This window comes from Mus caroli, chromosome 18 (assembly GCF_900094665.2).
Source record: "Mus caroli chromosome 18, CAROLI_EIJ_v1.1, whole genome shotgun sequence".
In the NCBI taxonomy this organism is placed as follows: domain Eukaryota; kingdom Metazoa; phylum Chordata; class Mammalia; order Rodentia; family Muridae; genus Mus; species Mus caroli.
In genome coordinates, this window is record NC_034587.1 from 43,755,751 (window position 1) to 43,781,053 (window position 25,303).

The window sequence follows — 25,303 nt, forward strand, 5'->3', positions numbered from 1 at the left end:
TAAACTTGAATGTAGTTGTTAGAGGAACCTTAGAGGCCACAGAGGAAGAACTCCTCATTCATTGGGTGGTTTGGAGCCCCATTCCTAGCTGAAAAAAAAAAAAAAAAAAAAAAAAAAAAAAAGGCCAGAGTGATTTTTATAAGACTCTTTGGTATTATTACATGTCAACTTACTACGTTACAAAGAAAAGTTCTGTGGTTTCCCTAAAGGTGGTGACTTTGTCATCACCATGAGTATGTTTGTGTCGTCATTGTTCTTGGTTTCTGGTTGATGTATTGCTTACAAGGGAACACTGAACATGTGTGAGCCAGCTACCAAAATACATGGTCCAGTGAACAAAGTGATTGGAGGCGATCATCGTTACATCAAACCACTGTTCAGAGTTTATTTAGGACTGATTTTCTTGGGTACTTTCATCATTTGATTGTGAGATAACATCTCTATGTAAAAAATTAAAAGTGGAAAATGAGGAACCTACAAGAGCTGAGCCGAGACCCATGTGTCCTTACATGTTCCATAGAAAAGAGGGCAAGCAAATATTAGTATATCTTACTAAACATGTGCCTTGGATTGTGATATTTCTCGTGTTGAAAGAGTACTGTTCAAATAACTGTTGAAAAATACATATTTTTATGCAGAGATTTGGTGTTCTTAATGTGTGCATATGTTCCTAGGTTTGCCTTTATGTGCTGTGTAAAATCTGGAAGAAGCATTCAAATATATTCTGTGTGGAATTTATGTCATTATGTCACCTACTTGAAAAATAGCTCTATTTGGGCTGGTGAGATGGCTCAGTGGGTAAGAGCACCCGACTGCTCTTCCAAAGGTCCAGAGTTCAGGTCCCAGCAACCACATGGTGGCTCACAACCATCCGTAACGAGATCTGGCGCCCTCTTCTGGAGTGTCTGAAGACAGCTACAGTGTACTTACATATATAATAAATAAATAAATCTTTAAAAAAAAAAAGAAAGAAAAATAGCTCTATTTGTTTTAAATTGCTCATAAGTTGATAAAAATAAATATCCCTTTTTATTTAATTTTTTTTAATTTCTTTGTTTGTTTTTGAGTCAGACTCTCAATGTAGTCCTGACTGTCCTGGAACTCACTGTGTAGACCAGACTGGCCTCAAACTTACAGAGCTCCTCCTCCTCCTGCCTCGTAAGTGCGGGAATTAAAGGCACGCACAACCACACTGGACCCCTTTTGTAGTCATGATGTGCACTATTGTGTTGTGATGACCTAGCATACATAAAAGCTGGCCTTAAGGTTCTCTTCTGTTGTGGCATGTGTACATTAGAAATGCTTAAATATTTACAGTAAGAATAGGAGTTCATTAAATATTAATGTTGGGTCATTTGAGTTATTTATAAGCAGACATAGTATCCTCAATTTGTGCCACACAGCACAAATAATGGAAGCACGATAATGGATAATTCCAAATTGTTGCTGTGGTTTTATATACTATCTTTAGCACTTATCACAGCATTGACCTGGCTCATTTGTAATGACAAAATTGAGTTTAGTTAGGAAGAACCATGGTGTTGGGCTGTATGTTTAATTTTAAGCTCCACATGCACCATTGGCTATGATTCAGTACTGCTAGACAATTTTTCTGTGATTATCTCACTTCTGGACGCTGTGCTAAGTTAGAGTAGTTTTCACGGAGTTACTAAAGCTCTGGAGGCCTATTTTAAAAAGTACATTTTGTCTGTAAAATGTATTTGTTTTGAAGGTGCTACTTATAGGGCTGATGGGGTGGTTAGAGAGGTCAGTGAATTCAAACAGTGTTGTGTCTTGTACCTTAAGTATTCAGGCTCTGCCATGTACTAGATGTATAACCTTTGACTCTAGTTTTCTTTTTATGAGCAAATAATAATACCAAGTAGGTGTGAGCATTGAAAAGACATTCTGTATAATTTCTGTTTTGTTTTCAGTTAACACTTTTCATCAAATCATAAACTTTTAAGAAAGGAATATAAAGGGTGACTTCATTGGTACACAGACTGAATTGATGTTTCATTTTTCTGTTTTATTTTTAGAAATATTTATACATCTTTCTCCCTATATGCTGTACAATGTCTTGGGACGAGTTTTACAAGGTGGCACGTATATATGATAAGAAGACTTAGCTGGAGAGATGGCTCAGCAGTTAAAAACACATACTAGTCTTACAAAGGACCTAAATTCAGTTTCTCGCACCCACATCACGTGGCTTAAAACTGCCTGTGGCTCCAGGAGATTAGACACACTCTTCTAGTCTCCCAGGCGCCATACTCACATGCATACTCACAGTTAAAAATAACAATCTTAAAAAAAAGTAGGCTTAATTAGAGCAGTTGATAAGCAAAGAATGTGACCTGAAAAAGATCTCCTAATCTTCCTTTATCCTATAATAAATTACACTGAAGTGATTGTTACTGTCCTACCAGATTGCCTGGTGGCATGTTCTAATCCAGCCACTACTGCCTCTGTCATTTTATTCTGAGGGTGACTTGAAAGAATTCTCATTAGTCGGTGAAACATATCTGGATTTAGAATCCACGTGTTTCTAAAAGATTTTTTGGGAAAACCAACTATCCATTGTCAAAGGACTGTGGATAGTTGCAGTCCTCTGTTGAGAGGAAATCACCTCTGCTCACGTGAGAAGGTAAATTCCTATACATTTCCTACATTTCCTTTCAGCCTCCATTCTGAGCAGTCTAGAGGGGACATTTCAGGAATTGTTTTAGGAAAAATTTGCCTCCTACTGTTAGACAAAATATGTTAAGGTTTCTGTTTTCAGTGTGACTTGTTTCTTGTGTGTGTGTGTATGTGTGTATATGTGTGTGTGCGCGCGCGCGTGCATGTGTTTGCATATATTTGTATGAACATGAGTGAGTATGTGTGTATGTAAACAAGAAAATATTTTTATAAACGGTTTAAGCTAGAATTGGTCAGATTCCTAAACTCTCTTTCTAATCATGTTTTCATGGTTGACATGTCTACTTTTCAGAAATTAGAAATGTAAAGATAGATCACATAGATTTACATTCTCCTGGCATTCAGATTTGGTAATGTCTACTTCCCTTAGTTATATACTGTATTGCTACCTCAGTCACTTGAAGGTGTCATATGATGTTCTACCAGGTTGATGTTTAGAGTCACAGTATGGTCGAGAGAGGATTTAGGCCCCAGGGAGTGGGGAGGCCTGGCAGGGGTGGGGTGGTGGGGTGGCAAGGAAATCCTCTTGGAGATGGGGAGGGTGGACCAGGAGGGGTAATGACTGCATTGTAAAAAATAAAAGTAACTTGAAAAAAAAGTCTTGTAGCAACAGCTAATCCTAATACACTTTGCCATACCTATATTTAAAAGATTTGGGGAAGGAAATGGAATTATTGGATAAATAAAAATTTTTCTAACTCAGTCTGCTCTCAACTCCCTGGTGCTCAGATGGCTGGCTTCACAGACCTAAAAGAACAGGGGCAGCTGTACTATGAGCCAGTTTGTCAGGAAGATATTAAGGAAGGAGATGCAGAGATTTAGGGAGTGGTGATCACAGTGCAAGATCCCACCCAGCCAGCCTATTGCCTGTGCTTACAAAGGCAAAGGCCTGAATTCAAAGTCAGCCTGCCTGAGACACAGGGAGTTTAGGTCCAATTATTGGATATATTTTTAAATACTATAAAATTGAATATTTAGATGAAAGGATTAGAAGATAAAGTTCAATTTCTAGAAAACTAAATTAAAGACATTTAGAGAATAAAAGGTAAAATTAAGAGAATTATTCCATAAAATTCCATAGGTGGAGGAGTCAGAAGACAAAGGGAAGTTAGCACACATCCCCATCTTCCATTTTTCTTAATGTTTACTTGGGTTGTAATAGTTTTGAAGTTCAAGGGCCCTCAGAGTACATATTGAAAAAGACTCATACTAGTGCCCTAGTTGGCCTGATGCTATGTAATAAAATAATATACATTGGGTACATTATAAGTGGCAGAAATGTATTCTTACTATTTTGGAGACTAAGACATTTCAGATCAAGAAATCAGCATGTTTTTTGCTTTTTGCTTTTGCTTTTTATTTTAGTCTGGCAAGGGTGTTGGTTTTTTGGTGTAGACAAATACCTCTTAGTTGTGTCCTTTGAGGATAAATGGATAAGCTAGCCATCCTCTGCAAGATATGCAGCTGAAGCCATGTGTATCCTTTGTTGATGGCTTAGTCCCTGAGTGCTCTCGGGGGACTGGTTGGTTGACACTGTGGGGTTGCAATCCCCTTCAGCTCCTCTAGTCCTTTCTCTAACTACTCTATTGGGGACCCCATGCTCAGTCCAATGGTTAGCTACAAGCATCCGTCTCTGTATTTGTAAGGCTCTGGTAGGGCTCTGTCTCAGGAGACAGCCATATCAGGCTCCTTTCAGCATGTACTTTCTTGGCATCCACAACATTGTCTGGGTTTGGTAACTGTATATGGGATGAATCCCAAGGTGGGGCAGTCTCTGGGTGGCCTTTCCTTCAGTCTCTGCTCTACACTTTATCTCCATATTTACTCCTGTGAATATTTTCTTCTCCTCCTAAGAAGGACTGAAACACCCACATTTTGGGCTTCTTTCTTCTTGAGCTTCATGTGGTCTGTGAATCGTATCTTGGTTATTTGTAGCTTTTGGGCTAATATCCACTTATCAGTGAGTGTATGCCATGTGTGTTCTTTTGCAATGGGTTACCTCACTCAGGATGATATTTTCTAGTTCTATCCATTTGCCTAGGAATTCATGAATTCATTCTTTTTAATAGCTGAGTTGTACTCCATTGTGTAAATGTACCACATTTTCTGTATCCATTCCTCTGTTGAATGACATCTGGATTCTTTCTAGCTCCTGGCTATTATATAAGGCTGCTATGAACATAGTGGAGCATGTGTCCTTATTACATGTTGGAGTATCTTCTGGGTATGTGCCCAGGAGTGGTATAGCTGGGTCCTTAGGTAGTACTATGTCCANTTTTCTGAGGAACTGTCAGACTGATTTCCAGAGTGGTTATATCAGCTTGCAATCCCACTAACAATGAAGGAGTATTCTTCTTTCTCCACATCCTCACCAGCACTGTCACCTGAGTTTTTGATTTTAGCCATTCTAACTGGTGTGAGGTGGAATCTCAGGGGTTTTTGATTTGCATTTCCCCGATGACTAAAGATGTTGAATATTTATTTAAGTGCTTCGTGGCCATTCTAGTTTCCTTAGTTGAAAATTCTCTGTTTAGCTCTGTTCCCCATTTTTTGATAGGGTTATTTGGTTCTCTAGAGTCTAACTTCTTGAGTTCTTTGTATATATTGGGTATCTAGTATATTAGTCTATGTCTTTTTATTGGGGAATTGACTCCATTGATGTTAAGAGATATTAAGGAATAGTGATTGTTACTCTGTTATTTTTGTTGTTAGAGGTAGAATTATGTTTGTGTGGCTATCTTCTTTTGGGTTTGTTTAAAGAAGATTACTTTCTTGCTTTTTCTAGGGTGTAGTTTCCTTCCTTGTTTTGGAGTTTTCCATCTATTATCCATTGTAGGACTGGGTTTGTGGAGAGATATTGTGTAAGACTGGTTTTGTCATGGAATATCTTGGTTTTTCCATCTATGGTAATTGAGAATTTTGCTGGGTATAGTAGCCTGGGCTGGCATTTGCGTTCTCTTAGGGTCTGGATGACATCTGATCAGGATCTTCTGGCTTTCATAGTCTCTGATGAGAAGTCTGGTGTAATTTTGATAGGTCTGCCTTTATATGTTACTTGACCTTTTCCCCTTACTGCTTTTAATAATCTTTCTTTGTTTTGTGCATTTGGTGTTTTGACTGTTATGTGACAGGAGGAATTTCTTTTCTGGTCCAATCTATTGTAGTTCTGTAGGCTTCTTGTATGTTTATGGGCATCTGTTCTTTAGGTTAGGGAAGTTTTCTTCTATAATTTTGATGAAAATATTTTCTGGCTCTTTAAGTTGGAAATCTTCACTTACTTCTATACTTATTATCCTTAGGTTTGGTCTTCTCATTGTGTCCTGGATTTCCTGGATGTTTTGTGTTAGGAGCTTTTTGCATTTTGCATTTTCTTTGACTGTTGTGTCAATATTCTGTATGGTATCTTCTGCACCTGAGATTCTCTCTTCTATTTCTTGTATTCTGTTGGTGATGCTTGCATCTATGACTCCTGATCTCTTTTTTAGGTTTTCTATCTCCAGGGTTGTCTCCCTTTGTTATTTCTTTATTGTTTCTAATTCCATTTTTAGATCCTGGATGGTTTTGTTCAATTCCTTCACTTGTTTGATTGTGTTTTCCTGTAATTCTTTAAGGGATTTTTGTGTTTCCTCTTTAAGGGCTTCTACCTGTTTACCTGTGTTATAGTGTATTTCTTGAAGGGAATTATTTATGTCCTTCCTAAAGACCTCCATCATCATCATGAGATGTGACTTTAACTCAAAATCTTGCTTTTCTGGTGTGTTGGGGTATCCAGGGCTTGCTATGGTGGGAGAACTGGGTTCTGATGATGCCAGGTAGCCTTGGTTTCTGCTGCTTATGCTCTTGCACTTGCCTCTCACCATCTGGTTATCCTTGGTGTTAGCTGGTCTTGCTGTCTCTGACTGTGACTTGTCCCTCCTGTAAAGCTGTGTGTCAACACTCCTGGGAGACCAGCTCTCTCCAAGAGGAATTTGGGTATGGACAGCTGAGGCACAGGGTCAGCTCTGGGGCACAGATGGAAACCAGAAGGATCCTGTTCCCTGTTTACTGTGTCCTGATGACTCTGGGTGGGTCCTTCTTGGGCCAGGAATTTGAGCAAAAATGGTGGTCTCACCTGTGCTCAGAGGTCTGTCAGCACTCCTGAGAATCCAGCTCTCTCCCAGCAGGATTTGGGTATGGAGAGCTGTGGCACATGGTCAGCTCCAGGTGCAGATGGAAACTGGAAAACAGATCTAAAGTTTTTTTATCATTTTAAAACAGTGAGACACAAGGGGGTGCTATTTACCATATCACTTCTAAGTTTTGGCTTTTAAAAAACCATTCTCCTTGAGAAATTATAATAGGATAGTACTTTTATTATTTGTGGTCCAGGTTAGAACCTCCAAGGTCCTTTAAATAACTAAAAAAGTCTTTTTCGTACTTTTGCAGATAGTTTTATGCTAAATATGTAACTTATGGGTTCTGGGTTTCTATTTATTTATAATTTTCTAGTTATCTAATTTTCTTATTATAAAAATTTCTATAATTTTTGCTGAATGAAAAGAAAATTGTTGAATAACCATTTGAAGAGGGTTTGAATTTTTTAACCACACTTAATGTTTGAATCTTAAGAATTAGTTTCATAAACTAAGAACATGTAGTTATAATGAGCTCTTGTTGTTGTTCATCTAATGTTGTTCATGCTTCCATCAAATGTAAGAGCCACAATCTGTGCCCAAGTCAGATATCACCACCCATAGTTAGTAAGCCAATTACAGGTGTAAAGTAGAAAAGGATTTCTTTTGTAAGGACATTGGCAAGGAAGGACAAAGAGAAGCCCTGAAGGGTAAAGGATGTGCGCATCTAAGCAGTTCTCGTCAAGGTGTGGTCCTGCCACTGTCAGCCCATTCTTGTGTGGGCTTCAGTCTCATTCTGAAAGATAGTTTCGTTAGCTGTTAGAATTAGGTGGTCTCTTTCTGGGAGACTTCCCACTCTGCCTGGTGCCTTTTCTTTCTCTGAACGTGAGATCACTAGGGGAAATTATCATTTTTGGGGGGTTCATTGTTTCAATGATCCGATAGATTGAGAGATACAAAGTTTCTCTTTAGAATATCCTCTTCTCTGCCAGGCCAGTTAGCGTGTGGTTAAGTTAAAAGAAAATCACACAGTCTTGGCAACTGGAGCAGGTATTTATCTTGTTTTATTTCTATATCAGTACTTACAGGCAGAATTAGATTATTCGATTACTCTGTCAATTTTAGAACCATCCCGTGTTTGTACCTCTATCCCAGGTGCACAATATTGGCTGTCATTTGTTAGCTGGGGTTTGATAACCGTGGCCTGAATATTCCAGTCAAGCAGTTTAACTAAATCTTTCTAATAATCCAGAAAGTGAGTAGACCTACTATCATTTTATATTTCTGAGACTAGAAAGAAGTTAAATGATGCTGAGGGCCATAAAGCTGAGTAGCAGCAGAATAAGAATTTGAAGCCAAATCTTAATGATTTCACAGCTTAGTTTTCACCACATCACACTGCTTGTGTGGGCAGGCTGTTTTATGCCATTCTAGTTCTCCAGTGGCATGCATAGTGGTCTTAGAAACTTTGTCTTTTTTTACCCAACATTATCTGCGCATTAAGTAGGTTCTTCCAATCTTTTGTAAGAACAAGCAAGTGAAGGGAAGCTGTTTGTATGCCATCCTCACCAACATAGTTACTCTTTTGGTACTGAAAACAGGATGACTACAACATGTCAGTTAAAAGCACAGAACTAGGGTAGGCATAAGCAGACCAGACCATTGAAGACGGGCTTCTGAGTCATAAGTCTACTAATGATCAGGGTTAGGGGAGACGGGCTTCTGAGTGATAAGTCTACTGATGATCAGGGTTAGGGGAGACTCATGAACCAGGTCCAGACACATGTGGTTTACAGATAGGTTTGTTTTCTTCTGGGAAATAGTTTTCCTGACCTTGTTGTAGGTAAATTGAGACCTGCCAACAACAAACTGTAAAAGAAAAAAAAAAATGGGAAAAACCAGACTTTATGGTAAACACTGTCAGGAGGGTGACTAGCAGGTCATCATATACACATACATACACACAACATAAATGCAGCATACTCAGGTGAGTAGAGGAAGTCATGTTGAAACTGGATTTTAAAGAATGAGCAAATGTTCTGTGAGAGAAAAGGCGAGGGTAGTCCTGCTGGTAGAAATAGCACACAGCTTGCTTTGTAAGATGTGTCACACTGTGCGTCTGCTTGAATTGCATGTGGCTGACCTTGGGGTTGTTAAAGACCCCTGGGGAAAAAAGCAGGTGTGGCCCTAAATTATATTTTTAACACAGACTGATAATCTGCTCAGATTGATAAGGTAAGGCCCAATTACTCTATGTGTTCCAAAACACTTACTATCAGACAGAATATTCTAAAAAGTCAGAATTTAGTTCTTAGGAGCTGACCAAAGGCAAGTCCTGAAAACAGGTCATTTTGGGTATTTGTATTTAGTTTGAACCTGTGCCTACTGAGGTAACTTCATAAGGCATACAAATTATTAACACTCAGTTGAGTCTGATAATGAGGTCTTGTACTTTCTCTAATATCTAGTGATATTTACAGTAATTTCCTAGTTAAAAATGACTGGCCACATTAGATGTGAAAGAAACTTTGACTCTGTGTCCACTAAAACTATCTAATAAGCTTTTATCCAAACCCTTTCCAGAAGAGGCCTTATGTGACTGTTCAAGTGGGTTTTTAAAATTATAAATAGTGGTGCTGATCATATTTAATTTTAGTAATTGTCAGAAGCTTGTTTGATAAACCAAAATATAATTTACCTGAAAGTAACATTTGTTTTTTATTACAGTTTTGATTGTTCAAAAGAAGGTTCTGATACTAGAAGTTTTTATATAATAAGGATTGCCTGCCTTATAGATAATAAGTTCGGATGCATTTACCTACTTTTCAAAAATGTCTTTTTCTTTTCCTTTTTCATAGGTATTTGTGGAAACATTAGACAAATGTTTTGAAAATGTTTGTGAACTGGATTTAATATTCCATGTAGACAAGGTACTGTTTTGTTTTCTATATTGTCAACTATTTTACTTTTTTTTTAAGGAAAAAAAAACATTAATTTGCACTTGTCAGAGTAAAATGGCATTTAATGAGCAACAATTTTTATTCTGGTTAGTTATTTTTACCATGAATCAGGCCACTGTGCTTGCAGGAAAAGATTAAGACTGTGTATGCCCTAGGAGAGTTCATATCTAGGAGAGGAAATGATATGGGCATAGTATTGGTAGAAACATTGTTGCCTCTGCCTAGGGGTTTGTGAGTGGAGGAAATCATATTTAAACTGGGTTAATAAAAATGAATAAAAGTCGTATGAACAGAAAAGGAGGCTAGAAAAGCAGAGAACCAGTGGCAAAAATAAAATACAGGCTGTTCTGTAAAGAGGGTTTGGTTTTGATCAAGAGGATTGATTTTGAAGATGAGCTGTTACTGCCTTAGATTTTGGACCTTATGCTGAAGCAGTTTACTATTTTAAGCAACTTTCCCTAGGCAACGCTGTTTTGTTTGTATGTGTTTTGGGGAAGACTTCTTTTTCCTGCAGCCTAGACATTCGGTCTGAGGCATTGAGATGTAAAGCAAGTGAATTAAGAGCTTGTGGAAATAGTCAAAATGAAATTCCAACCAAGGGAAACTAAAGAAAGAGTTGGTCAGAGTTAATAGCTATTAAAAGCCGAGAAGAAAATTTCAAGGTTTAACCAGGTTGTGTGTGTGTGTGTGTGTGTGTCTAGTGTTTTGTCTGCATGTATGTATGTGTACTATATGCATATGTGGTGTCTGCAGAAGCCAGAAGAGGGTATCTGACTGAATCTCCCAAGAACTGAAGTTGCAGACAGTTGTGAGGTGACATTTGGGGTGCTGGGGATTGACCCTGGGTCCTCCAAAAGAGCAGCCAGTGCTCTTAATCTCTGCCCATGTCTCTATCCCCTGTTGTTATTTTTGAGAATAAGTTGATTTACACCCTGGACAGAATGGAGTGAAACATTCATTCAATCATATGTTTATTTTGTGAATTGTTTTCATCAATTATGAATTGTTTATTTCTGTGGGTTTTCCACTTAATACTTATGGACCAAAATTGACTGCAGGTGAATCAGGAAGTGATAGTACATATGAGAGATAATTCTGGAATAAATATTTATCACTTATTGTAGTCACTTTTATCGATTATTCTAGTCAATCCTTTCAGTAATCTTGTGGAGAATAAATATCTCTGTTTTCAACTCATTAAACCTAAGACTTAAGGAGGCCGTGTAATTGTCTGAAGGTCATAGTACTGATGAAAGTGGACTTTGAGCCTTTATTACAAATTAGTTCACTAGTTTTTAAAACAAAAATTACTGAAACAAAGAATCTTTGTAGTGACTTGTCTGTTTATATTAATTTTTCTTTTAGGTTCATAATATTCTTGCAGAAATGGTGATGGGGGGAATGGTATTGGAGACCAACATGAATGAGATTGTCACACAAATTGATGCACAAAATAAACTGGAGAAATCTGAGGTGAGACTGGAAAGTGCTCTAGTCAGCGAGGGTTCTGAGCATGACCTTGAGCTATCTCTGTGTATGACTTTGTGGCTCTCACTGCTTGTCCTTCAGTATTGTTCCTTAGCAGCTGGAGTGCCCGTTGAGTTTCAGAAAACCAGTATGCACATTTTAGTATGTCAGAATGTCCCAAGACTGTTAATCTCCAAGTAGCTTTATGTATTTCGTTAACCACAGTCGTAGCTGCCTAAAACTATGGTTTTAAACTGTTTCTGGAGGGGGAAAGGAGAGGAAACAGGAATTCTGAGGAATTCATGTTTTGTAATAGGTGTTTTGTCAAACTGCATATTGAGACAAAGAGATTCGGTGCCTTAATCTTTTTTAGATCCTTCCCGAAGGTCAACGACAAGGTTGTTACATTCCATAGTTTGTACATTAACACAGACATTTTATTGTTTTCTATAATGGAATTGTGTGTGTGGCCAATTCTGTGCTGTGAGATTCAGCCTCAGAGTAGGTTGAGTAAGGCTGCTTGCACTTCACTTTAGAATGTCAGTCACTTCTCCCAGAGCTAGGCTTCAGATCAGCCGCAGGTGCTGCATCTGGACTATTTAAGCGCAACTTATCTTGGTGACTGCTGCTTAGGGCACAGGTTTAGAAAGATGAGCAGTCTTGATACCTTATTCAGTATTATATTTATTTGAAGACTCTTTTATTATTTGAGACAGAGTCTTACTGTATTGTCCTGGCTAGCCTGCATTCACAGAGGTCCACCTGTCTCTGTCTCTTGGGTAATAGGATTTCAAAACATATACTACCATACCCATCCCTTAAGGGTATTCTTAAATTTTATAACTCAGATTAGAAATAAAACAAAACAACAACAAACACATTCACATGGTTATTAGTGGAAGTTCAGACACTTGGTCAGTTTCAAGTCAATATAAGTCAGTAAAAGTCAATGAAAGGAGTAGGATGACTGCACTAAATTAATTTACAACAGGTGAGTTCTGAAAATATCTTGTTCATATTTAAAGTTCAGTTTGATAAACTTTTATGATCATTTTAACTGAAGAAAATGCAGGATATGAGCCAGAAAAAGTTGAAGCTCCTTATAAAAACACTTTCCTGTGTTATAAAATAAAGGTATCTTCCATTTCTCTTTATCTCTCTTTGCCATCCCTATTAGTTTCCAAAGGAGATGCTTGTGATGGGGGTGAAGAGCTTAAAGACAGGACTCATAAAGTAACTGTGTATCATATATGTTCTACCACCTGTTTTTACATTACTGACTTTTGAAAGCAGAAAATCTGCAGCATATTACTAGAGAAAGGTTTGTGCTAGATCAGCGAAAAGATCAGTGTTATTCAGCATATTTATTTGTAACATTATTCAGTACAGTAAAAGAAAAACTATTAACAACTTGAATTTATCACTTAAATTTTTAAAATGTTGACTTGAAATGTATGCAAATTTTTCAGCATTGCTTCACAAAACTACATAAATACAGTATTTAAATGCCAAGACCACAGTAACATAATGCCTCAGTGGTTGGTCTAAAATATAAGGTTTGTTTGTGAACTCTGTAATCTGTAAACACATACTAGTCACATGACTGGTTTTTCACATTTTAGGGACTCATTACTTATTAGTGATGGCCCCTCCTTTCCTCCTCTTCTTTCCTTTCTTCCTTTCTTTTCTTTCTTTTTCTTTTCTCTCTTCTCTTTCCTTTTGTCTACATAATGTTTTGAATTGTATTTGTAAAAGTAATGAGTAAGAAGTCGATTTTGGGCCTTTGGTTTTGATTTTCCAGTAGACTATATTAATAAGACAGTTTTTCTTACCTACGTAGAGTAGCAAGATGCTGAATTTACATTTTTGTTAGGAATGCTATAGTTGTAAAATTATTATGCAAAAATATTCTTTCACAGGTATACTCTTGTTTATAGTTTAGAAATTGATGAATGCTTCTAATGGTCATCCACAGGCCATGTTTTAATATATATATAATCAGCTGTTATTTTCTGTCAGATTAGTATTTTTCTATGTGCATGTACTTTTTGAGAAGGTATCATTTAATCAGATAAGGATTAAACCACCAAATTACATTCTATTTCTCGAAATAGTGTTAATATTATATTGACTTCGTTGTCATTGACTTAACTATATTTTCAATGTTTGGAAGACCATACACTAAAATTCAAGTCTTCATATTTTCATATTCAAGTCTCCAAGAATTCAAGTCTTTAATTTTTTTAGTTGACTTCAGGTATGTAGATCTAACCAGCCAGGTGGCTCCACAGACTGATCCAAATGTATTTGAGAGTAAAGTATTAATTTCTTAGTAAATTCCAGTTAAATTATCATAAAGAAAAATAATAAGGAAGACATAACTAAAATTCTGATTGGTAAAAAGAACTGATTATATTTTTAAAATTCTTATGGACTACTTTAGGATTGAAAAATCACCCTGAATTTAATTAATTTATGGCTTTTAAAGTATAAATTTATCCAGGTTACCTATTTTAATAATTAAATATGGTGACTATTTTAATAATTAAATATGGTGACTTTGAGGCAGTGAGTTTCCAGTGATGGAAGAAAATGACCAGTTTAATTCCTAGTGTCTAGACAGGTAGAAAGACAGGTCTGTCCCATCCTGAAGGAGGAGAGAGGCAAAGACATGCACAGTGTATTTTCATCTGTTGTGATTTGATAGAAAAAAAGTGGTTTATTGTCTCTTTGGGATTTGGGGAAAGGGGGGGTTAAGCTGGGAGGTTGGTGGGGTTTCGGGAAGCTTGAGAGTCACCCAGTAATCTGGCAGGGAATAAAAGGAATTCTGGGGGTGGTGGGGGTGGGGTGGAGACTTGTTGGGATTATGTATTTCATGTTACTCTTAAGGGGGATAATGGATCTGAATCTAGTTACTACTTTTTAAGTCAGTCCTCCTTTTCCCTGAACATCCTGATCTTTCTAGCTCTTTCCATTCTTCTCTCTTGCAGACCTTTATCTTTCAGTCTCCCAGACAGGACAGGTAGACAAGGTATTGCTGACTTTGAGAAAACGTACTTAACAAAGGGAAAGCAAAATGATGTCGAAGGCAATTACTTTTTAGGCCAGACTCAAAAATTCTTTGTGTTAAAAAACCCATATAGTCCCTGTAGCCTATTTTCCATTCTAGTTTCTCCTTGTAGTTTCTCCATCTTTTATTGGACGTAGTGTATTTTACCTAGTATATCATTGGCGTCATGTTTGTTCTGTTTTGTCTGCCTGCATTGTAAGAGGAAATTTTTAATTATTTGTTTTATTTTTTATAAAAATATGGTCATTTAATTAAAAAATGACATTTGTAGAAATGACAATTTACTTTATATGCAGAAAGTTAATTGTGAGCATCCCCTTTGCAGAATCAATCTCATTTTAATTCTGGCAATTTATATAGAGATATGCCTGTATTTTTTTAAAAAAAAATTGTTACATTAAGGTTCCAACATAAAATTACCTGCTTGATCTTGGAAGCTGTGAATTTGAAAACCAAAAGCTGAACCTTTTGAGTTTTCCATATAAAGTGGGAAACAGTGAAGGTGTAGAATAATGACTGTTAAATAATTAAAATCTCTTTCCTTGTAAAATGGTTTTCAGTTCCAAAATCTTAACAGAATTGTTTTTACAGTTTTGACCTACAGGTACATAGTAACAGTGGCTAACAAAAAGACTTACTTTTAAAAGATGAATGGGATCTAAAACTAAAATTATATATATATCAAAATTCCAAACATGTAAACACATTGTGTTTATAAAGCCTATTGGAAAGTATTGGAAAATTTTCAAATTAACTTGTAGGTTTACCAAACTAATTTTTCTTGTTTATGCTACACACATCCACACACCCACAATGCCCCCAATCACCCACTTACCTTAAAACACACACACAAGCACACACACCACTGATTGTTTCATAGATTAGCAGTGGATTGCTGTTCATAAAACTTTATGGTGTGATGATGATGAGCACTTTGTTTGTTTGCTTGTTTTTTAAATAAAATCCTTTTTGGAAAAAATAATTAAGATGGTTATAAACTTCCTATTGAGAATTTCCAAATCAAAATAGTTTACTGAATGGAGACAAATCAAAATAATTTCCTCTGTGGGAGATAAAGTGCTCTTTAGGCTAGCAGTTGTTACCAGTCCTGACTGACTAGAAAAATCTTCTTGCAAGTCTGGCACTGTTCTTTAGCCACAACATTACTAGTCTGGCTGGGCTTGAGATCCCACCCAGAGCCAGGTTAACAATAACCCGAGATTACAGGTTATTAGTAGTAGTTCAGATGCAGCTTTTGGTCCCTCTATCTAACGGCCTCCTCCCTTCACTGACTGAGATCACCAGCAGTTTCTATGTTCCAGTAATTACTTGTTGTAAAGTGTTTTCTAGCAAGAGACAGTAACCACTTAGGTCTTTTAACTTTCCTCCCTAAAACTAGTAATTGAGTTTAAAGAAATGAAATCTCTGTTTCAAAAGAGCAGAAGATAGAAACCTGTGAAGGTTGGTTAGCACATGAGTTGATTCTTTTCTCTTAACTTGATAGGAACATTCATGTAGTGTTTTTACAGAATCACTATGAGGACCCCTGAGGTCACTTGCTATGCTCAGAACTACCTATAATCAACTCATGAATGTTATTAGTCTGCTGTATTTATTTCACTCAGGCAGATTCTCTGTCACATATTGAAACTGTGGGGCCAGGCGTGGTGGCACACACCTTTATTCCCAGTGCTTATGCAGAAGAAGCAAGCAGAGTTCAAAGCCAGTTTGCTTTTCATAGAGAACTACCAGCCAGCCAGTGCTACTTAAAGAAACAGAATGTGAGAGAGAGACAGAGACAGAGAGAGGGAGGGAGAGAGGAAAATTAAAATTGAAATTGAAGGTGATATATAAATTTTTTTTATGGTTTAAAAGCTTTTGAAAGTTTGCTAAAATTGTTTATAAAGTACTACAGGTCTGGCTCACTAGATTGTCATCAGAATGTCTAATGTGTTTGTAAAAGTGATTTAAGTACTGCCTTTGAAGCAAGAAACAAGCCTGTTTTGTCTTGCTTGTTTTTTGTTTTGTTTTTTTGAGACCTAGTTTGGCAATATAGTTCAGGCTGGGTTGTAATTGAGTTCTGGGATTACATGTGTGTGCCACTGTGCCCTGCAAGAACAAGGCTATATAAATTCCTAAATTAAAAGTTAATCTGCCTCACATTCAAAAATTAAAAGATTTAGAGTTTTCTGTTTCACTAAAAACAAAACAAAAAAAAACTAATGTTAATTAAATTTAATTAATTAATAATATCATTATTTTGTTAATGATTTTGACTCTGAAACCATTTAATACTGTGTGTATTAATGTTAGTCTTTTTGATTTGGCTGTTAGGTCAAAATTACGAATGTTCATATAGCAGTTTCTAGAGGAAAGGTTAAAGAAAGACTTCAGTTTGTATAGATTATTCCAACTACCATCTTACAATGCTATATTTCAAGCTTGAAGAAAATACTTCAAGGTGGTAGGATGGTATTTTATACATTATGAAATAAGTACATAAGCTATTAATTTCTGTTTCCCTTCAAGAAAATTGATTACTGCATGAGGAAAGGGAAATTTTCAGGTTCTTTCAAATATATTTTAGCAATGCTGCTTTTTCAGTTTTGCTTGCACATATTTTGTTTATTTTTGGGTCTGGCAATTTAAAACCAAAACCAAAACCAAATCATATCCATCCATTACTATCTTTGTGACTGAGGTGCTTAAGATTCCCAAGAGTCTGTCTGTATCAGTCTTCTATCTGTTTGGCCTCATTTTGGTATACCTGCAGACTTCATTTTGTTTTCTTTCTCTTAATTCTGTTAATTTATTTAACCTCATGGGAGAGAAAACATGGCCATTCTTTTCTCTGTGGTACTTCATTCTTTCATCCAGTTCATACTCTTAGCTGCTTTGGATTCATAGATTTGTTTTCGTTAGTGGAGTGGCCGCTGCTTAGCTGCCGTGGTAGTGCGCTAGTGTGACAGATGGAAACAAGTTATTTCTCCAGTAGAACTTCATTCTTCTTATTTTTGCTTTGTGTCCACTATGCAATCTTAAATCTTTACCAGCAATGCTGTACTGTCAAGAATAGCTTATTTTTTACATTTTAAAATTATATGTACTACTAAAAAGTTAGATGAACTTAATTTCTGTAAATGTTGCTGTTGGAGAAGTCCTTAGTAAAGCTTACCAATTTGCTTTGAGTACATCTTCAAAAAAAGCTGAGCCATGATGGAAATTACTGTCAACCTGTGTCAGAAAACTAATTTCCTAATGGGAAATTACCTTTTCCATATTCCATGTTTTAGTAAAACTGTTTCAGACTTGCAGTCAAGGACGTCTGAAAATGAGATTTATTTTCTGTCTTGGTGTTATGTGAGTAACACAGTCTTTTTGTTGAAGTTATAATAATCTTCAGACATCTATAATCCACGAAAGTTTTATGAAGTCATTAGTAGGCCTATTTTTTTTATTTATATTTTGCAGAATCTGATCTCTTTGAATATTAGGGTAACTAAAATAAATATTTCATTATTTATTACTATTTACTTTCCTAGTATACCTAGTACACAAAAGCATTGAACATGCTTGAGAAATAATTTGATTCTGCTAATTCATCTGCGTGTTCTAAATAGTTCCCATCCTCTGCATGTCTACGGCTTGCTGCATATGTTTAGAAGAGGTCTAGGTTGTTGCACTTAGAAACTCCTGGGTTTGCCTAGCACTGTGTGGCATATAAATGCCATTGACATCAGTTTCTATGGTGACTTTGTATATTTTAATTCGTAGCTAAGAAGCCATCTTTGGTCACAGAAACAGTTTAATGAAATGTAACAGGATGTTTTTCTTTTCCTTTGCCTGAGCTTAGCTATGCACATGGTATTATAGAAAACAAGGCTTCACCATAGTGAAAAATAGGGCTCCTGTATACAAAGGTAAATTATAAAAAATCAGCAAAATAAGACACATTCTTTCACAATAATAAAATGTTTTAATAATTAAACCTTTAAAATATTTACATTCAATTTTCCATTGTCAATTTTTCATATGTAATCCCTTTATGGAAATTTCACACTAAAATAGTAGCAAATTGGTCTGGCCATTTGAAAATTTCCCAAGTCATTTACCTAGAAAAATGATGGTAGTTTCAGATGCCTACAACTTTGAAGTAATTTCTGTTCCCTGGCAGACATGTTCTTGGGTTAAGGAAACTTACAGGGTGGTAACCATATTTGAACTGGATTATTTGATCCAGAGTCATTCTAAATTTTGCCGGGTGTGGTGGCGCATGCCTTTAATCCCAGCACTCGGGAGGCAGAGGCAGGCGGATTTCTGAGTTCAAGGCCAAACCAAAAAAAAAAAAAGATAGCTAGGACTTTTACTTGAAATTATCAAGTTAAAGATCCTTTTGAATATGATATATATTCAGTTATATTATTCTGAAGATGTGATATTTAGTTGTATTTTTAACATCTTTGGGAGTGGGTGGGAAGGAAGTGGTATATCACAAACTTCATTGTTTCAGGTAGGTACAAATGAAGAAGTCAGTCAAAGTTTCAATCTTGCATCAAAACAACCTTCATTAAATTACAGAAATTGAATTATCCCACCCTATCTGGACTTGGGTGTGGAACTTTCATCCATCGTCACCCATATCGTTGCCTGTGTAGACCATATCTATTATTATACAATTTTACTAATCTTTCTATTTCCAATCCTAAATTGATAATCCATGGCTTTTATTTTATTGCTTAACAATGTTTGTATCCTTTATTCAGCAAATAGTTTACACTGGCCTATTTTGTATCAGTCAAGATTTTTCTCAGGTAACAACAGCTTTATTATTATTATTATTTTAATTAAGAGAGGTAGGATTACAGAAGACAAAAACTTAAATTATGAAAAGGGACTTTAAAACTATTGCTTCTAATTGTATGGATATTTCCTTTTCATATATATATAATTGATCAGAGGGGAAGGGTTCTTTTTTATTATTTGTTTTGTGTAAAACAGTGCCATTGAACTCAGATGTATTTGTTGACTTTTGCTTTTTATATAGTCTGAATTTTTAAAAAAACAATGAAATCTTACTGGCGTATGTTAAATCTTGACACTGAAGCCTATTAATAAAATTCAAAAGTTACATATGTTCATTTAAAGCTTAATTTTTGTCAAATTATTTGACAAATTACAAATGTTCCTATTAGAGGAAGCCAAGTGTTATGTACCAATGGTGATAACTATAAATTTAAAATTCATTTCTTTACATATACTATTCTTTCTCCAAGTTTGTGTGGTTGAAACTTGACTTGTGTTATTGAGTTTACTTCAGATGACAAAGCATGTTTAATCATTAGATTCCCACTAATGAGTTGCTCAAAAGAGTCTCCATGCAGTTTCAGCTTTGGAAAAATTTGTTCTTTTTAGACTCAGGCTTCCCTAAGGGTATGATTTCTTTTTTTTTTTAATTTAGTGTATTAGACCTTTCTTAGAAAAGTTTGGAAGAGCCTTCATAGTATTAAAACCAATTTCATTGTTTTGAAATGTAAGGGGAACCCAGAATGAAGAAACTAAATAATTACTATTACTATTATTTTATAAACATATATTGATGATAATTTCCATTTTAAAATAAAAAATAAATCTGTCATGCTTGATTAGGGCATTTTAATAAGGAAACTAATAATAATCATTCTTCAAAACTCATCACTATTAAAATTGTAGCTAAAAATTTAGGTTTTATGTGAACATTGTGTGTGGTATCTGGCTAGCACACATAACTCGTACTTAAATCTTTCTTTACATCGTTATTGCATGTATTCACTGTATATTCTAATGTGTCAACTGTTTTTTCTTTATAGATTAGTATTTCAAAGTAACCATCTCATACCGATTCAGACTACCATCTGTTCTAAGCTTGTTATGTGAAAACCTTTATCATCGTCTTCCATTGCTAAGTTTGTTTGTAATGAGCTACACCTGAGTTGTACATTTTCTTTTTCTTTTATTTGCTTCCGTATACAGGCTGGCTTAGCAGGAGCTCCAGCCCGTGCTGTCTCAGCTGTAAAGAATATGAATCTTCCTGAGATCCCAAGAAATATTAACATTGGTGACATCAGTATAAAAGTGCCAAACCTGCCCTCTTTTAAATAAGTATTAAAAAGGCCACGCCCAGGTAAAATCCAGAGGGAAAGTCATCTAAGTTTACCATGCAGTTGTTTACCAAAAATAGTGAAGGAGACTCTTAACTTTGCTCTTGGATTTAAGTCAAGGTACTGTCTAGAAGCTGCATAACATCAGTATGGAAGTTCAATGCTGCTTTTCTTGCCCAGTGATTTTAAAGAAATTGACTAGTTCCCGTGTGATTTTTTTGTTTTGTTTTGTTTTGTTTTTCTTTTCTAAATTGCATTCCTATGCCCACATAAAGGCATGCCTCTATATATTGGCTATTACAGTATTTCGAAAAGTGAGATGTTTCTTTAATTATGTACAACCCGAGATGTTGATGTTTTGTATGGATCACAAGTGCAGCATTCTCTAATTCTTTCTGCTGTTTGTCGCAATTGTTATTTAAAGAACCGAGTATGTATTGCATGAAAACATGACCTTTTCTTTAGTTTAAATAAACTCCAAGGTAACTGGACTTCTAAAGTACCTTTCTGTTTTGCTTGGTATCTACTTTAGCAATAATTTTTTTTTACAATCTTCTGACTCAACAAAGTAAATAAAAGTATATTTTCCCACTGTTAAGCAACTGTCAGTGTTGACTTTTTCAATTAATACTCATGTTTTTACTTCTCAGTGGCTCAGTGAATCAGTCAGAAACTGCTCTGTCAAAGACCAAGTGTTGTATCTCAGGCTGTTTATTTTGTATGATGAGACTTACAATGGGAGATGGTGGGTCTTTTTCAAAAGTGTTAAAGATATGTTTTGTTTTTCTATAAATATCCTTGTCTTAAACTCTTTGCCTCCAATTCTTGTGCAGATGATGAACAGTGATGTCAGCAGATCGCTGTTTGTGATGACTACGCACAGTGCTACAGAGTCATAGCTAAGCTAACTGTTGGTCTTGAGTGGCTGGCTTTGCCTCTTAAGTTCTGGCACATGTTGTAAGTTCTTGTTGGCGCATATTTTCACACATGCTCTTCCATCAGGAGCTGAGGGCTCCTGTTCCTCCCCTAGCTAGACCATGGTCTCCATAGAGTTCTCTTTCCAGACACGGTTTCTTTGAAGCACTTCTCCAGATTTGTTTTACATATAAATTTTACTCTAAGAATTCTGTAAGAAAAAAATATCACCTTTTTTTCCAAGCTTTGTCTCATTTATTTTACTGCTTTAAGCAATAAGACAAAACAATCTATTATTAATAGAGTTTTTTCCCCTTATACTGAACTGTATTTATTTCTATGTGGAATCACAGACTTGATCATATTGAGGTAAAAGAAAATTGAATCTTCAGTTTTTGCAATTTCCACCTGTTCTGAGATGGTAAAAAGACTTAGGGGAACGCTGTACAAGTGGGAACGTGTGAAGGAAGGGTGGTCAGGAAGAAGTCGTAGTGAACAGCAGAGCCCATATTCAGGGATGTGCTTAGGATAGTTGAGAACCAGCAGGAGCCAGCAGCAGAGTGAATGAAAGATAGAAAGGGTTACCAAAGCTCCCTGATGTCAGTGTTATAGAAAACATTGTCCTGAGTGAGATAACTCAGACACAAAAGGACAGGCATGGTGTGTACTCACTAATAAGTGAGTAGTAGCCAAAAAGTACCCAGGACACAATCCACAGAACTCAAGAAGGTAAACAAACTGAAGAGCTTTAGTGAGAACGCCTCAGTCTCACTTGGGAGGGAGAAGAAAGCAATCACAGTGGGCAGAGGGAGGGATGGACATGGTGGGGGGGGGGCAGGATCAGGTATGGGGGTGTAGGAACAGGAGAGAAGCCCTGAGGGCCACCAGAAAAAAATGGAAATATGCAACCTTGGGGTAGAGTGGGAGGTGGGGGGACCCTATAGAATGTACCCAGAGACTTGGGAGGTGAGAGACTTTCAGGAATCAAAAGGAGGGATCTTAGATGAAATGCTCAACAGAGGGGAGAGGAACCTTGTAGAGTCCACCTCCAGTAGACAGAGCGAGCATCAAGTGGAGGGATGGAGTTGGCATACCACAGTCAAAAACACTTACCTGTTCCTGTCTAAAAGAACTGCAGGGACAGAAACGGAGAAGAGACTGGTGACGGAAAGGAGGTTTAGTGACCAGCCCAACTTGAGATCCCGCTCAAGGGGAGGCTCCAAGAACTATTATGGATGCTATGGTGTGCTTACAGACAGGAGCCTTGCCTGGCTGGCCTCTGAGAGGCCCAACAGGAAGCTGACTGAGACAGACTCAGATACTGAAGTTGGGGACCCCTGTGGTTGAATTAGGGAAAGGCTGGAAGAAGCTGAGGAGGAGGGCAGTCCCATAGGAAAACAAGTAGACTCAACTAACCCGGAACCCCTCAGATCTCTCAGAACTGAGCCACCAACCAGGCCGCATACACTAGCTGGTCCGAGGCTCCTGACACAAATACAGCAGAGGACTGACTGGGCTGGCATCAATGAGAGAAGACGAGCTTAACCCTCAAGACAGGCTTTACGCCCCAGGGAGTGAGGAGGTCTGGCAGGGGTGGGGTGGGGGTGGGAGGGTGAGGACATCCTCTTGGAGATGGGGAGGGTGGAACAGGAGGGGTAATGACTGCATTGTAAAAAATAAAAGTAACTTGAAAAAAAAAAAGTCTTGTAGCAACCCAAATACACTTTGTTATACCTATATTTAAAAGATTTGGGGAAGGAAATGAAATTATTGTATAAATAGATATTTTTCTAACTCAGTCTGGCCTCAACTCCCTGATGCTGAGATTGCTGGCTTCACAGACCTAAAAGAACAGAGGCAGCTGTACTATGAGCCAGTTTGTCAGGGAGATATTAAGGAGATTTAGGGAGTGGTAATCACAGTGCAAGATCCCACCCAGCCAGCCTATTGTCTGTGCTTACAAAGGCAAAGGCCCGAATCCAAAGTCAGCCTGGGACAGAGGGAGTTTAGGCCCAGTTATTGGATATATTTTTAAATACTATAAATTTGAATATTTAGATGAAAGATAAAGTTCAATTTCTAGAAAACTAAAAGACATTTAGAGAGTAAAGGGTAAAATTAAGAGAATCATTCCATAAAATTCCATAGGTGGAGGAGTCAGAAGACAAAGGGAAGTTAGCATACATCCCCGTCTTCCATTTTTCTTAATGTTTACTTGGGTTGTAATAGTTTTGAAGTTCAAGGGTCCTCAGAGTACATATTGAAAAAGACTCATACTAGTGCCCTAGTTGGACTGGTGCTATGTGATAAAATAATATACATTGGGTGCATTATAAGTGGCAGAAATGTTAGTCTCACTATTTTGGAGACTAAGACATTTCAGATCAAGGAATCAGCATGTTTTTTGTTTTTTGCTTTTGCTTTTTATTTTAGTCTGGCAAGGGTGTTGGTTTTTTGGTGTAGACAAATACCTCTTAGTTGTGTCCTTTGAGGATAAGTGGACTAAGCTCTTCGGGACCTCAGAAGGAACTAATCTCACTCATAAAGGCTCATCCTCATGACATAATTACCTCTAAAGGGCTCCTTTATACTTTTGCATTGGTAGTTAGTATTTCTTTCTTTTTTTTTTTAAAGGACATCTACAGAGAACATTATTTATTTTATTTATATGAGTACACTGTTGCTCTCTTCAGACACACCAGAGGAGGACATTAGATCCTATTTCAGATGGTTATGAGCCACCATGTGGTTGCTGGGAGTTGAACTCAGGACCTCAGGAAGAGCAGTCAGTGCTCTTAACCACTGAGCCATCTCTCTAGTCCTCAGTAGTTAGCATTTCAATATAAGAGTTTTAAGCATTGTCTCACTCTCTTTGAGCTGCTATAAACACTCAAAGTAGCTTATAAACACGTGGCACTTGTTTTTAATAGGTTTGGAAGTTTCCATTTAAGATCAGGCCTTCAGCATATTTGTTGGTAGGGGACTGGCTTGTAGGTGCAACGGGGAGGAAAGAGCTGCAAGGTCATAGCAGATGTTACCTGTCAACTCTTTAGATCACAGATTCTCAACCTTCTTAATGCTGCGACCCTTTAATACACTTCCTCTTGTTGTGATGACCCCCCAACCATAAAATTATTTTCATTGCTACTTAGTAACTGTGATTTTCGTACTGTTATGAATTTTAAATATCTGGTAATCTGCATATCTGATATTTGACCCCTGTGAAAAGGTCATTTGATCCCGGAGAGGGTCATGACTCACAGGTTGAGAACCACTGAATTAGATGTTATGTCATCTTGGCAAAACTTAGTAGAATTGACTTACATCCAGTGGTAGAGATGATAGGGGAACATGAGATTACTCACTGTTGATAACTGGGTTGTGATTTAACGTTTAAAAAAAAATCAAGTTCTGTGGGAAATTTTAATGAAAAATAAACATTTATAAACGTCCCTTGTGACACTTTGTGGTGATTCTGAATTCCTGTGTGTCTTTTGTTTTGATTTTTAAAAACAGGATCTGTGTGTCCAGTGCTAACCTTGATGATCCTCCTGTCTCAGCGTCCTGAGTGCTGAGACTACAGGTGTGTCTCACAACTCTGGGCTGATGTCCTTTTCTATAAAAGACATTGATTACATTAATTTTCTACCAAACAAAATAGTAAGTGAAAATAATTGTTTATCTGTAAGAAAATGGTTAGAGTAAGTGCTATGTTAGTTTTAGTAGCAAAAGAATAGAATGACCCAGTGTCTGTCCAAGATTAGCTGAAAGGCCATATTATGTCCATACCATGCAGTTCTACCACTGCCAGAAAGGATGAAAAGGTCCCTGAAGATTGCCAAGAAGTAGCCCTTAGAATGCACTACTTGGTGAAGTGGATTTACGTAAGGTGTGGTATGGTGCATGTCTGTAAGGGCAGCCCTTAGAATGCACTACTTGGTG

General features: G+C 36.8%; 1 protein-coding gene across 3 annotated transcripts in view; it reads left to right on the plus strand.

Annotated features, from left to right (window-relative positions):
• The window catches only part of Ap3s1 (adaptor related protein complex 3 subunit sigma 1), a 39,611-nt gene extending 18,567 nt beyond the window's left edge, over positions 1-21,044 (plus strand). The window contains exons 4-7 of one of the 3 annotated variants that reach the window (XM_029471813.1): positions 9,671-9,742; positions 11,138-11,245; positions 14,230-14,270; positions 20,319-20,948. In XM_029471813.1, the coding sequence (XP_029327673.1) occupies positions 9,671-9,742; positions 11,138-11,245; positions 14,230-14,265 (216 nt within the window). In that variant the 3' untranslated portion in view covers positions 14,266-14,270; positions 20,319-20,948. The other 2 variants (XM_029471814.1, XM_021150378.2) reach the window with 2 other exon arrangements.
• The last annotated feature ends 4,259 nt before the right edge of the window (positions 21,045-25,303 follow it).